Raw genomic sequence first — 16,739 nt, 5'->3', positions numbered from 1 at the left:
AGTTTTTAAAGGGGATGCAAAATAGCTCACTTTTTATCTGTTTATTCAGCCCTAGGTAATTAATGTTTGTTCTGCTGGATCTTGTGTTAACAACCTCATGAAGCCATTGTCCTTCACTAGAATTCTGGAGATCTTGACTCAGTTCAGTGGTATGGTCTCAAAGTTATTTAATCAATGTCATTAGAAACCTAAGCTTCAGGGTATCTGACACAGTTCTTTTCATGTGTTTCTGAGACAGTTCTTTTTATTAAAAACAAGTCATTCTGTTCTATAGCTGATTGCAAGTTTTTTTTTTTCAGGGAAACATCAGAATAAAAATTATCTGTTGATGACAAAAGAGTTAAAACGACTATGGTTAATTTATCACTCTTTTCAAAAGTAAAAGTTCTGAAGATAGTTCATGACAAAAATAATATAATGGAGATGGAAATTGGCTGTTTCTGTGACATGTAAGATTTTTAAAGAATATCTGAAATTATGACAAATAACACTATACTGATGTCTTATATTAGGCTGATTAGTACTAAGGCATCTCATGGAGGGTGAGGATATTGGCAAATCTCTAGGAACATTGTATAATTTCTGAAATATTTATGTTAATAGCATTTTACTCATACAAATTTAACCAACAGAAGGATAGGAAAATCCTTTTTACTTTGACATCACTTCCTATGCAATTCATAACATATCACATAAACTTAGCTATTTTAGCACTTGTTTCTAGAAGGTGAAAGAATAAATCTCAAAGACAGTTTGAGATGAAGAAGCCAGCATATTTTTCAAGACTATTTGACCCTCAGATTTCCTGTGGAAAGAGGGATTCTGTAGATTCTTTTCTGGGTCAGTCCAACCAGCTTTTACCATCCAGCATTTAGCATCCTAGGTTCTGACCAAACGTGTGCAAGCTGATATAGGTCAGGTTGTGCTGGATAATATGCACCCCAAAGAATTCTAAATTCTTCTGTGAATATATTCTGGTCTTGTTTGGGGAAATCTTTAATTACAGCTCTTAATTCAGTTCAGATCCAAGTTTTGTGTTCCGTGCTAACAGGTAGTAGAAGGCTTAATTTTTAAAAGAGGCTGGACTAGATCATTACCTATCAGGGGGTCAGAATGAACTGGTTAGGGCAGTTATGGGGGAAGGGCTGGGTAAAGGGAAACTGCAGGAAGCAATAGAATTGGTTTGGAGTTCCTTCCCCTCATCTGTTTCTGGCTTTTTGTTTTTCTAATGAACTTTTAGGTAAAGTTGTTGTGGGGGCAGATTGCCATCTAGCAGTCTCTGAACATTAATCTTAGCTTCTTTTAAAAATTTTCTTAATTTTTAATTCATATTTTGGCATGGGCAGGCTCCGGGAATCAAACCTGGGTCTCTGGCATGGCAGGAGAAAATTCTGTTACTGAGCCACTGTTGCAAGCCCAATTTAAAAAAAAAATTTGAGGTGCCTTTCAAGTGAATAATCTGTCTAAACTAAAACTTCCCCGTAGTGGCCATTATAACTCTAAGCTATCTTTAGTAGGGGACTCCTATTTTTATAAATGTAGACAAGCTTGGGGTCCATAGCTTTTAACCATGTTCCTAGTTAGGGGAACCAGAGATTCCAAAGTTTTTGACAAAGAAGAACTCTTGTTACTTACTTGAGATCTCAAGTTATATGGTCTGCTCCCAGACCTAGTTCATCTGATTCCTTAGTCTGATCCCCAGACTTTAGTGCTACTCAAAGTCAGAGAGTTCAACATTAACTCACAGAACTCAGATCTGAAAGGAACTGACTGGTCAACCTCCAGGTGTCAGGAGACAGCAGAGAGCACAAAGGGCTCAGCAGGTAACTTTCTCCTATTCTTCTCATCAGAAGATCAGAGGATCTTCTTCAGATCCCACTTCTGACACAAAAACTGTTAAAATAAAATAAAATATTACATAAGATATCATTTATGGAACATTGTTTAAGTAGTATACAGTTCATGAATTAGACAGTACCCAAACAGTGTGTGGAAAGGAGCTCCACTGGGAGGACAAAATGAAGAAAAAAATGAGTCCGAGGGCAGAACCATGGATGCAAAAGCCTGGGCCAAAGACAGTTTCTTGGGTCAAGAGGGAGGTATTGCTGTCGAAGTATTTGAAAAGGCAGACCCGCTCTACATTTGGAAAGGTGAGATTTCTACCAATGCTTGGAATGAGCTAAAGATAGCTTGGAGTTATAATGGCCACTATTGGAATGAGTGGGGCTGCCACTCAAGCAGGTCCAGAAGAAAAATATCAACCTGCAATTTACACTCAGCAGTTTACACTAAAATTATCAACCTGCAACTTACACTCAGCAGTTTACAGTCAGATCTTGAAATCAAATAGATAAAAATCTGCTGAGTTTTTGACTTATTTTCCCTGCTTGCCCTGCTGAGTTTTGGACTTACTTGAGACCTCTGAACCATTTTTTCCTTCCAATGTCTTCCTTTGGGATGGGGATGTCCATCCTATGCATTTAGGATACAGATCGCTTATATTCTAGGTGAGATTTTGGAGTCAGAGTTCATACTGAAGTGGTTGAAGGCTTTTGAGATGCAATGACTGTATTTTGAATATGGAAAGAACTTTTATTTTTGGAGTCCAAAGGGAAGACTGTTATGGATTGAATCATGTTGACCCAAAAACATCTTTATGTCCTAATCCCCAGTCCTGTGGAGGTGAGCTCATTTAGTTAAGATAGGGCAAAATTGAATCAGGGTGTGCCTTAATCCAATATTATTGGTGTCCTTCTGATTAGGGGAAATTTGGACACAGAGAAGAGGAGGAAACATACATTAGGAAAGACAGTCAGAACTTGAGTTGTGGATTGCTTGTAAGCCATCACTAAAGTGCTACAGATTTCACCAAAAACATGGCTATGCTGACGCCTTGATTTTGACTTCTGTCCTTGAAAACTGTGAGAGTATTTTGTTACAGTAACCTTGTGAAACTAACATAAGGACCATCACAGCAGGATAAATCCTTCCAAAGGTAGCAGATATGTGGGCACTAGGTACTCCTCAGCATTGAATTGCATGAGATCCTTCTAAGCTTGGATGGGGGTGGTGGAGGAGGTAGTAATTATGGATTCCAGGATGGGGACAGAGAATATGGGCTCTTGACCTTGAAACCTGCAGTCCTTCCTAGTGCCAAATCCAGGCCACTAGCTAAGACTTCTGTAGCCACTTCATCTAGTGAAAGGACAGAACTTACTGGAAGAAAAGACGGTTATCTCCCACAGTTAACTCAGATCAGATCTTCTCCTTGTCCAGTCAGCAGTGTCAAGAAAGGTGAGGCTATCTGGAGCTAAAATGGATATTGATTCCATCCTTTCATCAGTGATTAATCTTAGGAGAAACAAAACTAGTAACCCAATAATTGTCGACCATGATGTGCTCACTCATCCATTAAATCCCATCTCTAAGCCCAGCTCCCTTCTTTCTAGGAATCTAGAAGGGCAATACAAATGTATAAAGAAGAAGCAGAATTTTTAGCTTCATCCTCTACTCCACAACTCTTCCCACAAATGGAATTCAGAGGCATCTCGTGAGGATTTGAACTATAGAGGTTAAGTGTGTGAATTTGGTAGCCAGACTACTTGAGGATAAATTCTTGCTCTTACTGTGGATTTACCATGGTTCTATTGCAAATCCACTTCAACTCACCATGCCTAAGTATTCTCATCTCTTTAACATGGAGATAATAACTGTACCTAACGCATAGGATTGTTGTGTAGATTAAATGAACTAATAAATCTATCATCTCTCTCTTCCTATCTTTCAATCATCGATCTGTATCTATTGATCTATAGATCAACCTATCTAATTTATTTCTCTTTAATCTATGTTATCTATCTGTCTATCAAAGTGAGTGCTTTTAAAAGTAGTGTTTGCTATTATCTTATTGGATTTCCATTTAGAATTTTGGCTCCTGCCCTATGTCTCTGCCTCAGGAGACCAAAGTTGGTAAGATGTATAGGTTCTACGAAAAATGCCTAAATTTTTTTCCTATGGTTTTCATAAGTTCTAATACTCACAATATGTGATTTGTTTCTGGAATAAACTGTAAAGGACACTAATTATAGGTACTTTTATCTACTATATACATTTCAAAAGCATTGTGGAATTAGTAAATCTAGGTGACGTGATTCCAAGTGATCATTGGACTAGTCTTTCAGCTTTGGAAGGTAAAAATAAAAAGTTGGAGAGGGACAATCTGCAATATGTGAAATTTTGAAGTATACTCTCTGACATTTATTCTTTTATTTTTGAGAGGCTGGCCACATGGTGATTGAGTGGTCTTAATGATCATTCTGATAGTGATTTTAAATTCCACCACAGCTTCTTGAAAATTGAGTTCCAATGACCTCAGCAGCCTATTTATCTTGGGGTTGGGGTAGGGCAGGGGTCACAATTTATGAAACAAAGCTAAAGTGGCTCAGCCATTGGACCTACTTCTCAATCAAAAGGAGTGTCTTTCTTAAAAGGATTCTGAAAATCTAACTGGCAGGATGTGGTCCATAACTTACTCCCTTCCAATTCATTTCCCAATAGGAGTGGTTGTTATTCTAATAGTAACTTGAAAGAGCTAGATCCTGAAAGAAGTCATAAGGAATGTTGCTTCTTGGAATGATTGCTGCTTTGCTGTTTGGCATTTGGTCAATTGCCAAAACTCTTTAAAGCTGAATTGTCAAAGGAGCATCCTTCCCTAAAACTGTAGTTCTGCAGGATGTTAATCTGCCTTGTATGAAAGAGGAGTTCCATGGTCAATGATTTTTGGGAAATAGTGGGTTAGAGAAAGTTGACAAGGTTTCTAAATTATAGAACTTTGCAGATCCTTTAATATGCTGATACATAATATGATTTTTCATTTTAGGAATATAGTATTTAGTGTTCTCATAAGTTATGAGAACAATAAGCCTATTTGCTGCCCTGCAACAGCTACCTGTGACACCTGGAGAAATGGAAGATTTTGCAAGGTAGGAGCTCTCTGCAGCGGTTCTCAAACTTTCTGCATTGTATGCACTTGAGAATTAAAAAGAGTACTGATGTCTGGCTTCCACACTCAGACTTTCTGATTTAATTTGTGCGGGGTCCTTTCTGGACCTCAGGATTTCAGAAGCTCCCAAATGAAGCAAAGTTTGAGAACCACTGTCTTAGAGTCCTCTTATCTTATACCCTCTTCTGAATAACCTTACACAAGAGAGAACTTTCTTTGGTTCAATTAATTATTTGGCCACCAAGTAGTTATGTGGCTCTCTTTGCATCTATTTATAAGATATGGGAACATTATACCCAGCCTCACTACACCACAGGTCTCCTTTGAGGAAGGAAAGTGCAAATGGGGCTTGGAAAAATCATGTTCTTCAAGAACATGCCTTTATTATTTTACTTTAGTTTACAACACAATTTATGGAGGACAAAGCAGAACTAAACTTCCCAAGAATGCTTTCCAAGGCACTGCCTTTTGATATAATTTTTGGAGATTAACTTTTTCAGAGTCACCTGGGATGCCTGTTAACAATGTAGATTCCTGTGCCTCATGGCATATATACAGAAGCAGAATATCTGGGTGTGGGATGCTAGATCCACATTTTAAATAGATTCCCTGGGTAATTTTGTATGCACGCTGATCACTGATGCTCTGGTTGTGGGAAATGTGGTGGATGTTGGCTGCCATCAATACTTTGCTCAGTCTGTCTGGTAGGAGGCTGTTCCTGGCCTCCTTATACTTGCTTTTCCAAAATTTCATCTCATGACTCCCCCTACCTGCCCCATTCTCTGCTTCTGCCAAATGGGGAACTTTCAGAGATATCAATGATAGCATTTCTTGGTGATGAGGATCAAAGACTTCTGCTTACAAAACAACCACCTTTGGGGATAAGTTATAGTTTATTGTGCAAAATCCCTGACAAATCCCTGAGCTATATGAAACCTTTGAAAAAACATACTTCTTTTGGTATAAGGCAGGATCAATGCAGAACTAGGAACCAGCCCCACTAGACTCTGCTGAGTGATTGCAGGATGTGTGGTGGGGCTTTGGGAATTTGAAATTAAAGGAGAAAGCTTGAAATAAATTGGAAGTCTTATCAAGAAGTCATGTGAAGATCAGCTGCTTCTCCCTGGAGAACCACCTCATGAACTAATTAGGGTCTGATGCTAGGGCTGTAAATACAGGAATCACCACCAGCAAGGTTTAGTGTCGGATCATAAGCTCAGGGAGAGAGGCTGGTCCCTTAACTCTGTTATCCTAGCTTGAGTGTGAAATAAAAACAGAAATCTCTTTCTAGTGTCAGGGATGCATTGTTTTGGCAATGGCAGCCAGAGGAAAGAGAAAATTTCCATAAAGTGAAAACAAGACCCCAGAGCTGGAAGAGACCCCATCTCACAAGGTTCTTATGATTCTAGACTCATGCTGCTTTGTTGTTTATTTGAAGAGAGCAAAGATGAGGTAACTGATTCCCAGCGAGGAAAAGTGGTTTGCCCAGGATCACACACCTAGTGTGGGTAGACTGGAAATGCTATCCTCCTGGATCTGCAGTGCTTTTTCTTTGCCTTCTGCATGGGATGCCAGTTAGTAGAAGAATAGCAAACAGCAAACCACAGACACACTGAATAAAAGGAAGAAGGAGCAATTCAGGTGAGGACAGTTCATGCCCAATTCAAGGCTTTCAGATTCAATTTATTTGTCATAATTCCTAATGAGTCAGTTCAGTATTGGCCTGGCTGTGAGTGCGTGTAGAATTCATACATGAACAAAGCTCAACGTTACAGAACAAGTTTTAGTATTCTACTAAGGACTCTCAAATCCATTAACCCAGATTCCCCCAACAGGGCTTGGACAGCAGTAATCTGCAGAGATTCTCTTTCCTTCTGCTTTCAAATTTGGATGCTGTTTATTGCCAAACTACTGCTTTTATCAGGAACTGTTAGAACAATCAAATGATGCTTATGGAGCTTTGTGAAATGTTAAGAGGAGCCAATGCTTGCTCTTTTGATTTTAAGGTTAATGTTAGTGCTTATAAAAAACTTTCCTCATAATAAATCAGCCAACTCTAATTAGTATTACAGCTATTTGTTAATCATGTATGTTGTTAGACTGAGAATAGAAATATGCCTACAAGCAGAGATGATGGCTGCTTCCTAATGGATTTTTTTTTGTTTCTTGTTTTTTTTTTCTTTGTTCTGAGAATGTGAATTCTCCTTCCTTAAAATGTTCATTTAAAATTTTAAATAGTCATCGTATATATGTGTAATGCTTTTAGCTTTCCAGTGTGCTTTTGCATCTGTTTTAATCTATGCATTAACCTTATCTCATAAGCAGGGCATGCAATATGATCCTCTTTTGGCAGATGAAGAAATTGAAGTTCAGGGAGGCTAAGTGCCTTATGTAAGATCAAACCGCTAATTGGGGACAGAGTTGCAAATACAAGAGCTTACTTGTAAGTCAGAGAATCACTTCTTCTTCTTTCTTAATAGAAGCATTTATCACTTCTTGTCTTGTACCATCATGAACTCTATATTTATCTATTCCTACTTCAGACTACAAAGCTTGTTGAAGTGTCTAGATGTCAAACACAATATAAAACCTCATTATCTTTAGGGGTTCCCTGATCTGCCTCTCGTCTTAGTCCTCACAGGTAAACGGCTGAATGAATGGCAGAGGGGAATTACACTGTAGTGACCAACTTCTTCCTTATTGCCTTCACTGAACATCCTGAGTGGGGGCTTCCACTCTTCCTCGTGTTTTTGAGTTTCTATATGGCCATTCTACTGGGCAACGCAGGGATGATCATCCTGATCCGCAAAACTCGCCGACTCCACACGGCAATGTACTTCTTCCTCAGCCAACTTTCCTTCGTGGACATCTGCTACTCTTCTGTCATCATCCCTCAAATGCTGGCTGTGCTTTTGGAGCACGGCACAGCCCTCTCTCAAGCTCGCTGTGCAGCTCAATTCTTCCTCTTCACCTTCTTTGCCTCCATTGACTGCTACCTGCTGGCCATCATGGCTTATGACCGCTATGTGGCCGTGTGCCGACCCCTGCTTTATGTCACCGTCATGACTGAGAAGGTCTGCTTGGGCTTAGTGGCAGGAGCTTATGTGGCTGGTTTTTCCAGTGCTTTTGTTCGAACGGTCACAGCGTTCACGCTCTCTTTTTGTGGAAACAATGAGATTAACTTCATTTTCTGTGACCTCCCACCTCTGTTGAAGCTCGCTTGTGGAGAAAGCTACACTCAGGAAGTGGTGATCATTGTTTTTGCCACTTTTGTCATGCCTGCTTGCATACTGGTAATCTTGGTGACCTACCTCTTTATCATCAGGGCCATCATGCAGATCCACTCTGCAGGGGGCCGGGCCAAGACCTTCTCTACCTGTGCCTCCCACCTGACGGCTGTTGCTCTCTTCTTTGGTACTCTCATTTTTATGTATCTGCGGGATAACTCGGGTCAGTCATCGGAAGAAGACCGAGTGGTGTCAGTGCTGTACACAGTGGTCACTCCAGTGCTGAACCCCCTCATCTATAGCCTGAGGAACAAGGAGGTAAAGGAGGCTGTTTTGAAAGCTCTGAGCAGGTCAAAGGCTTCTAGGAGGTCCTAGAATTTGAAATATGTCATTCTTTAGTGTCTCTGTTCTTTCTGTCTTCCCTCAACTATCATCTTCTTGATGAGGCTTCCCAGATAACCTTACTTAAAATTGCACCCGAACTCCATACCTCCCCTTCCTGATTTGTAGAACACATCACCATCTGAAAAATATTGTGTACTTTACTTATTTGATATTGTGTACTTCCCACGACTGCAAAGTAAACTACACAAGAGCAAGAAATTTTATCTGTGAGCTTCATTTATACATGACCAGTTCCTAGAAAAACTGGTATATAAAAGGCTTTGAATAAGTATTTGTTGAATGAGCAAATTAATATCAGGTTCCAGTGTCTTAGGTGAAAGTACAGGTATCAAATCGTACTTGGACTTTGGACCAACTCTGGACAAGCAGTTAAGAGAACTGAGTGTTCTTGAGTTTTACTTTTGACTTCCAACTTCTTGAGTCTTTCTGTTTCCTTAATTACCATGTGGGTTTACCTACTTTATAGGGTTGTATTTTTGAGGATACAAAACATGAATGGAAGGGACCATGTCTGTCATATTCAGTAGTATCTGCTGAACCCAGTACATTGGCACAGTAAATACTTGATGAGTGAAGCAAAAGTATTTGGAAAATCATGCAGGTATTCACAAATCAACTACTGTTTTGATCCAAAGGTTTTTCTGAATCTTATCTTATATTCCTTTATTATTTTAATACTTATTGTTTCTATGTGTTTGATAATAATAATGGCAATAATAATCGATATCAACTGACATTCATTGGGCATTTATCACTGTTCAAGAAGTATAATAACTTTACTGTAGGGATTATCTGACTTAATTCTCACAACAATGCTGTAAGGCATGCTCTAATATTATCCCTGCTTCATAGATAGATGAGGCACCTGAAGTTTAGAAAGAATGGATAATTTCCTCAAGGTCATGTTGAGGTTGAGTCATGTCTCCCACAAATGCCATACACAGGTCCTAACCTCCAGTTCTGTAGGTGTGAACATATTTGTAAACAGGACTATTGAAGATATTATTAGTAAGGTGTTGACTCTACACTAATAGGATCTTCAAAGATCCTATTTAAGTGAGGCTAAATTGAATCAGGATGAGAATTAATTCATATGACTGGAATCCTTATAATTAGAGGAAAAGCTAACACAGTCAATAGAAATCAGAAGCAAGGAGAAGCCAAGAGAAGCCAGAAGTCAGAAGTCAGAGAATGAGTCAAATCACACTGTGATAGGGGCAGAGATGCTAGGATTGCAGCAAGCTAGCACCAGAGCTCAACAGCTGGAAAAAGCAAGTTCTGTTGACACCCTGATGTTGTATTTCTAGCCTCAAAAACTGTAAACCAGTAAATCCCTGTTAAACCAACCTGTGTGTAGTATTTGTTAGAGCAGTACTGACAAGCTATCAAGTACAATCAACAAGCAAAGGGCAGAGTGGGGATTCCAACCAGCCAGACCTTGAGCTCTGATCTGCCATTCATACTGTCTCCAGCTATGATCTATTGCCCAATCTATATAATCATTCAACCTAGAATTTATTGCTATTGCACTTTTCTTTTTCCCTTTATCTGGTGAAACAAAGGCAAAAGTCCAATTTGTAGAGGTAAAGGGCAGGCAACAGTGTTGACTACTTTATTCATTTTATAGCTCCTATGTGCTAGTATTATGTAATGTGATAGCATGTATTAATGTGTGAGCGTGGTTGTGTCTGGGAAAATGACATATTGATTAAAAAAGCAACTTCTAAACTCTAGGAACTTTCATATTAAGAGCATATTGCAAAGATTTTAGAAAAGAGGGCGGACCATGGTGGCTCAGCAGGCAAGAATGCTTGCCTGCCATGCCAGAGGACCCGGGTTCGATTCCCGGGGCCTGCCCATGTAAAAAATAAAAATAAATAAAAATAAAAAAAGATTTTAGAAAATCTTTTTTCTAAAAAGATTTTTAAATGAGCATGTCATTTAAAAATAGCAGTAGGATTGCAGCAACTCCATAGTGCTTTTTGGGAGCCATTTTCCAAACATCAAACACAATAAGCAAATGTTCTCCTGATACATCAGCTTCTGTAGTGGTGATAGAGGTATTTGCATTGTAGAAAGAGTCCAGAATTTGGCACCAGAGTGTCCCATATGTCATTTAAGTTGTGTGGCTTCAGAGAGTGAACATTTTTCAGCGTGTTTTCCTCATCAGTGAAATAATACTTATGGAGCACTCATTCTGATCCAGGATTTACATGAATCTCATTTATTCTCACAGCCACTTGCTACATGTTGGAAAGGTGCTTGGTAAAGTCTACAAACACTACTTAGAATTACTGAGGTGATATACTTCTTATTATTCAGGTTCCAGGTTCTGCAGTGCAATGAATATTGATAAGTGGGAGGATCTATAATTGAGCTATAGACTTCTTTATTTCTGAACTATCTAGGACAGTCCCTTAGGCTCTGGTTAACTTTAGATCCTGACACCACCCCCAGAAGTGGTTAATTCAATAATAAGTTTTAACTTAACCCTTATACTAATGCACATATATTATATGTTAGGCACTGTGCTAAAAGCTTTACATGAATAATTTATTTTTGCCCTCCTAACAACTTTAATAGAGAGTAATTATTATTGACCCCATTTTGCAATGAAAAAAAAAATAAAGGGGAAAAAACCACAACTAAGTCCCAGAGAAGATGTGTGATTTGACCAAGTCACACAGTAAGAAAGTGGCAGATCTGGGAGGATCTGATGTTAGGTATTTCTGACTCTAAAATCTGTACCCTTAACAGTATGCATTGATTTCCTTCTTCTCTTTCTTTCTCTCATGCCACAATTCTCTGTTGCAATTGACTTTAGAGATGTGTGGGTTTCAGTTGCAGTTTTGGCCCCAATGCTTGGTAGGTATGAGCTGAGGTGGGTGCATCTTATGATCTGACAAGGAACTTATCGCTACCCTCCAGTAGGTCAATGGGGGAAGAACTGAGGGAATTTTCAGCTCCTTCAGATTGGCTCTGAGGTCCTTATAGAGCTCCTCTGGGGTTAAAGCTTCCTCTAATAGTTCATTAGTATGGTTCCTCTGTTCTAGTTTGCTAGCTGCTGGAATGCAATACACCAGAGATGGATTGGCTTTTAATAAAAGGGGATTTATTTCATTAGTTTCACAGAGGAAAGGCAGCTAACTTTCAACTGAGGTTCTTTCTTATGTGGGAAGGCACAGGATGGTCTCTGCTGGCCTTCTCTCCAGGCCTCTGGGTTCCAACAACTTTCCCCGGGGTGATTCCTTTCTGCATCTCCAAAGGCCTTGGCTGAGCTGCAGGTGCTGAGATGAGGTATGCTGAGCTGCTTGGGCTGTGCTACATTGAGTGCTCTCATTTAAGCATCAGCCAATTAAATCAAACATCATTCATTGCAGCAAGCACACCTCTTAGCCAACTGCAGACGTAATGAGTAACAGATGAGGTTCACATACCATTGGCTCATTCCACAGCAATAGAACTAGGTACTTTCACCTGGCCAAGATGACAACTGAATCTAACTACCACAGCCTCCAAGCAGTCACCGATCTTGCACCATGGTCTTTTTCAGTCCTCAGTGATCTAAGGAATTCAATATTCCTTTTCAAACAGTAGTCATTGTTATTTTTTATTATTTAATAACATTTCAAATTAATGAATATACTCAATGTAAGATATTGATTGCAGGAGGTTTATGAAACCCTTTCTGATTTGATAAGATTTTTACACTAGCGTTATTGAGGTGTCATTAATATACAATGAACTACACTTTTTTCTTTTTTTTTGTCATGGGCAGGCTCTGGGAATTGAACCTAGGTCTCCAGTATGGCAGGTGAGAATTCTGCCACTAAGTCACCATTGCACTGCCTTGAATTGCACTTTTAAAGTATACTATTTAATAAAACTTGACACGAATACATTTATGAAACCATTACCACTATGAAGATAACACTTATAACACTTCCAAAAGTTACCTTGTATTCTGTTGTAATTCCCCATACCTGCCCCTTATAATTCCCCCTACCTGCCCCTTATCACTCCAGCCCACCTTAGGCAACCACTGATCTGCTATTTGTCATTATGTTTTACTTTTGCAAAACTAGAATTTTATATAAATGGATCCATGCAGTATGTACATTTTTTTATCTAGCTTCTTTCACTTAGCATACTTATTTTGAGATTTATTCAGGTCATTGAGTGTATCTATAACTCATTCCTTATTATTGCTGGGTAGTATTACATTGAACAGATAATGTTATAGTTTGTTTATTCATTCACTTGTTGATTACTATTTGAGATTTCTCTAGTTTTTGGTTATAATAAATAAAGCTGTTGTAAACATTTGTGAACAAGTTTTTGTATGGATAAATGCTTTCATTTATCTTTGGTAAATATCTAGGGGTAGAATGACTGGATCATGTGGTAGATATGCCATTAACTTTTTAGAGAAACTTCCAAAATGTTTTCTGAAATGGTTGTGAAATTTTACATGCCTACCAACAGTGTATGAGGGTCTAACTAGAGAGTTCCACATCCTTGCCAACATTTGGTGTGGTCAATCTTTAAAGTTTTAGCCTTCTAATATGTATATAGTGGTACCTTTAAGTTTGCATTTGACTGATACTCTAGTTCACTAAAGTTGATGAAAAGCAATATTCTAGAAAGGGGTTGGTGCTTACAATGGGTATTTATTTTTCTCAGTTCTGAGGCTGAGAAAATGTGCAAATCAAAGCATCAATAGGATGATACTTTTTTCCTAGGAAAGGTGGCTGGAATTTCTCTGTCACATGGAAAGGTGGCGTCTGCTGGTCGTTCTCTCCTGGGTTTCGTTGCTTTCAGTCAGTTTCTGGCTGCTCCATCTCTCAGCTTCTCTGGTTTTTCTCTCTCAGTTTCTCTGTGTTTCTTTTTGGATTTCATCCTTACAAAGGACTCCAGAAAAGGATTAAGACCCACCCTGAATGAGATGAGTCACATCTTAAGTTAAGATCCTACTCACCCAAAGATCCTACTTACTAATGGGTCGACACCCACAGGAATGGATTAGATTTAGGACTTGGTCTTTTCTGGGGTACATATATCTTCAAACCATCACACCTGATGAGTAATGATGTTGATAATCTTTTAATGCACTCAATTGCCATCAATAATCTTAGGTGCTATCTGTTCAGATCTTTTGTCCATTTTTAAAAACATTTTTATTGTGAAATATAACACATACTACATCTCTCAGAGTAGGTGCAAATATTTAGGTAACATTCACTCTTAAACGTCATATCCTATGACTTAAATACTATAATATGAACAATACAAAGTATGTCATAATAAAAGAAGAAAACAAAATATTTACTTATGTACAAATGCAAATATATTCAGATACCAGGCGATGTGTTGATTTGCTCAAGCAATGATACCACATCTGTGACATAGCTGCATTTGGAGTCATCACCTGGTAAAGTTTACAATACCCACTGTCACCCTCCAAGACCCATCTGTTTTTTGCACAGGCCAAATAAGACAACTGAATGGGGATGCAGTGGGAATTACCACTCTTATGCCTTCAAGTCCTTAAGAGTGACACTAATCACTGCAATCCATTCAGGAATCAGTATTGCTTCTGATTCACTATTTTACTAGTTCTAGTGGCGTCCACTTGGCCTTTCTTACCATAATAGCCTTCGCTCCATGAGTCAGAGTAACAATGTGGGGATTCTGTTAGTTGCTGAGTGTGTCAGTTCCAATTATACATTCTGGAACTGGGGAAATGACCAGAGAATGCATCTGGAGACCCACTGGACCCACTGTGAGATGGACCTGAGTCAAACTCCATTGATCACCTCACCTCCATAAGCCCCTATTCTGACTTGTGGGCAAGACTGATGTTTTGAGTTTCATGGAATTAATGTCATTTCTGAGCCAGTGTCTAATAATCCCTGAAACACCTGATTATTTCATTTTCTGCAGTGCACAACACTCTCATAAAAGGCTATAGGTCTCTTTGGGGAAGGCTGGGAGGAAGGTTACCATTGTAAATTTGGGGCAGTGTAAAGGGATCCTTCCCCAAAGATACCCAGTCCTCCCCTCAGTCGAGGGTCTCTGGGTCTGTAAACTGTCTCAAGTCTGAGACTTGACTACAGGACTGTAATTTTGTTTTTGTAATTCAAGTTAGACTTCTGTTCACATGACTTAGAATTTTTCTGCTTATACACCTCAAACAAGAGTTTAGTAGACTATCCGTCCACTTTACTTTTAGGTACCCCATGATCCACTAGCCAACACCACAAGTCTCTGCAAATCACATTATTTTGACTGTTGCTTTGTCTGCTGTTCATTATAGTGATCATGGAGATCAACTGTTGCCACATGCCTTCTGCCAATTGAGGATCTGATCATCCCCATTCTGTTTAAGGATTCCGGCTCAGTGGCAGCAATTCCCACAGTAATATCTGTCCTACACAGAAGGGTGACTACAGAGCTATCCAGTGATGATGGAGCTAGTCTCACAAATTTATTTCTCAAGGTTATGGTGAAAGATGTGTCCTCTGGACATTCCTGGGATGTATGAGCAGGTGTTCCATGATAAATCCACTCTAACGTTCCCATCTCTTTAAGCCGCTGGGTTCCCTCAGGTACATTATGATAGGGCAGTTCTGGCATTTCACTTTCAGGTAATGCCAGCCACCTTTTGATCCATGCTTCAGCCAACCATCCAAACAAATTGTTAATGCCCTTTCTAACCCCTTGAGCTAAAACATTGAGTGCAGAATCTCTGCTTAGTTGGCCTATATCAGTAAATTCAGCTTGCTCTCACTTTATATTCCTTCCACCATTATCCCTTATATCCTTTCCCTCACATATTCTCTTAATTTCTGTTATATAGATTGGAAAACTCATGCAATTCTTTTGGAGTACAGTGTAGTTCCTCATGGGTCACATATTTTCTTTTTTTTTTTCTGGTCTGGGAATCGAACCTGGGTCTCCCGCATGAAAGGAGGGCATTCAAACCACTAAATTACTCATGCACCCCGTGGGTCACAATTCTTAACCTCACCTTTTGCATATTGTTGGGATTTTAGTTACAGTTCTTTAAGAAAAGAAGGGTGTTGGGGATGGGTCATGAAAAGAAATAGAATTGTCTTTGAAGCCAGTTACCCCAGGGCATTCCATTGCCACTTCATCTGGTGAAACAAGATTAGTCACTCAGATAGAAGAGTGAGGTCTGTTTCCCCAGAGGAGGTGGTTACAGGGTTAGCAGACAGTGAAAGTTTAATCTCGTTAGGTGGAAGTTGGATGGCAGAATCCTCTGAGGAGACTGGAAGCTGGGAAATTGTTTCCTCAAGGCAGGCTGGGGGTTAGGAAGCTCTTGCTTCAGGGCAATCCATTATAGATCTACCTAACAAAATCTCAGCAGATACCAGGGATCCCATCTTTCTTTTGCCATCATTGTCAAGCCATATGTCACTATCCCATGTTTCAGGACCCCATTCTTTTCCAATCAAAGCACTTACTTTAACAGCAGATACCCTGCAAGGTTGAGATTTTAGTTTATGTTGTACATTTGCTACTCACACAATGAGATCTATTTTGAGTTATATAACGGAGCAAGGCATTTATCAAAGTAAATTTTTTGACATATAAATATCCATTGCTACAGCATTATTTGTGAAAAATACTGTCCTTTCGCCACTAAATTGCCTTTGCACCTTTGTTGAGAATGAATTGTCCAAATGTGTGTGGGTCTATTTCTAGACTCTCTATTCTGTTCCATTGATGTATTTGTCTATTTTTGCACCAATAACACACTGTCTTGAATACTAATATAAGTCTTGAAATTAGGTAGTGTTTATCCTTCAACTTCATTCTTTTTCATAATTGTTTTGGCTCTTTTAGCTCTTTTACATTTGCATATGATTTTTAGAATCAGTTTGTCAATTTCTCCCAAAATGTATGTTGGGATTTCAATTAGTATTGCATTAAAGTATTGATCAGTTTAGGGAGAATTAGCATTTTAACAATATTGACTCTTCTGATCCATGAACATGGTATCTCTCTCCACTTATTTAGGTCTTCTTAATTTCTTTCATACTTATCAGTGTACAGACATTTCAAATATTTTGTTAGTTTTA

The 16,739-nt window shown here is 39.0% G+C and overlaps 1 protein-coding gene and 1 long non-coding RNA gene across 9 annotated transcripts in view; both read left to right on the top strand.

Annotated features, from left to right (window-relative positions):
• Positions 1–16,739, top strand: part of LOC143646819 (uncharacterized) — a 139,313-nt gene that overhangs the window by 55,573 nt on the left and 67,001 nt on the right. The gene's annotated exons all lie outside the window — the stretch shown is intronic.
• LOC143645931 (olfactory receptor 9Q2) lies at positions 7,660–8,604 on the top strand. Its single transcript, XM_077115030.1, has one exon. It carries the CDS (start codon positions 7,660–7,662, stop codon positions 8,602–8,604), a length of 945 nt encoding a protein of 314 aa, XP_076971145.1.

Source organism: Tamandua tetradactyla, chromosome 9, assembly GCF_023851605.1.
Source record: "Tamandua tetradactyla isolate mTamTet1 chromosome 9, mTamTet1.pri, whole genome shotgun sequence".
In the NCBI taxonomy this organism is placed as follows: Eukaryota; Metazoa; Chordata; class Mammalia; order Pilosa; family Myrmecophagidae; genus Tamandua; species Tamandua tetradactyla.
This window is presented reverse-complemented; position numbering and strand designations above follow the sequence as displayed.

Coding starts and splice junctions, on each gene's coding strand:
- LOC143645931 (XM_077115030.1), top strand. CDS start 7,660: ATGGCAGAGGGGAATTACACTGTAGTGACCAACTTCTTCCTTATTGCC.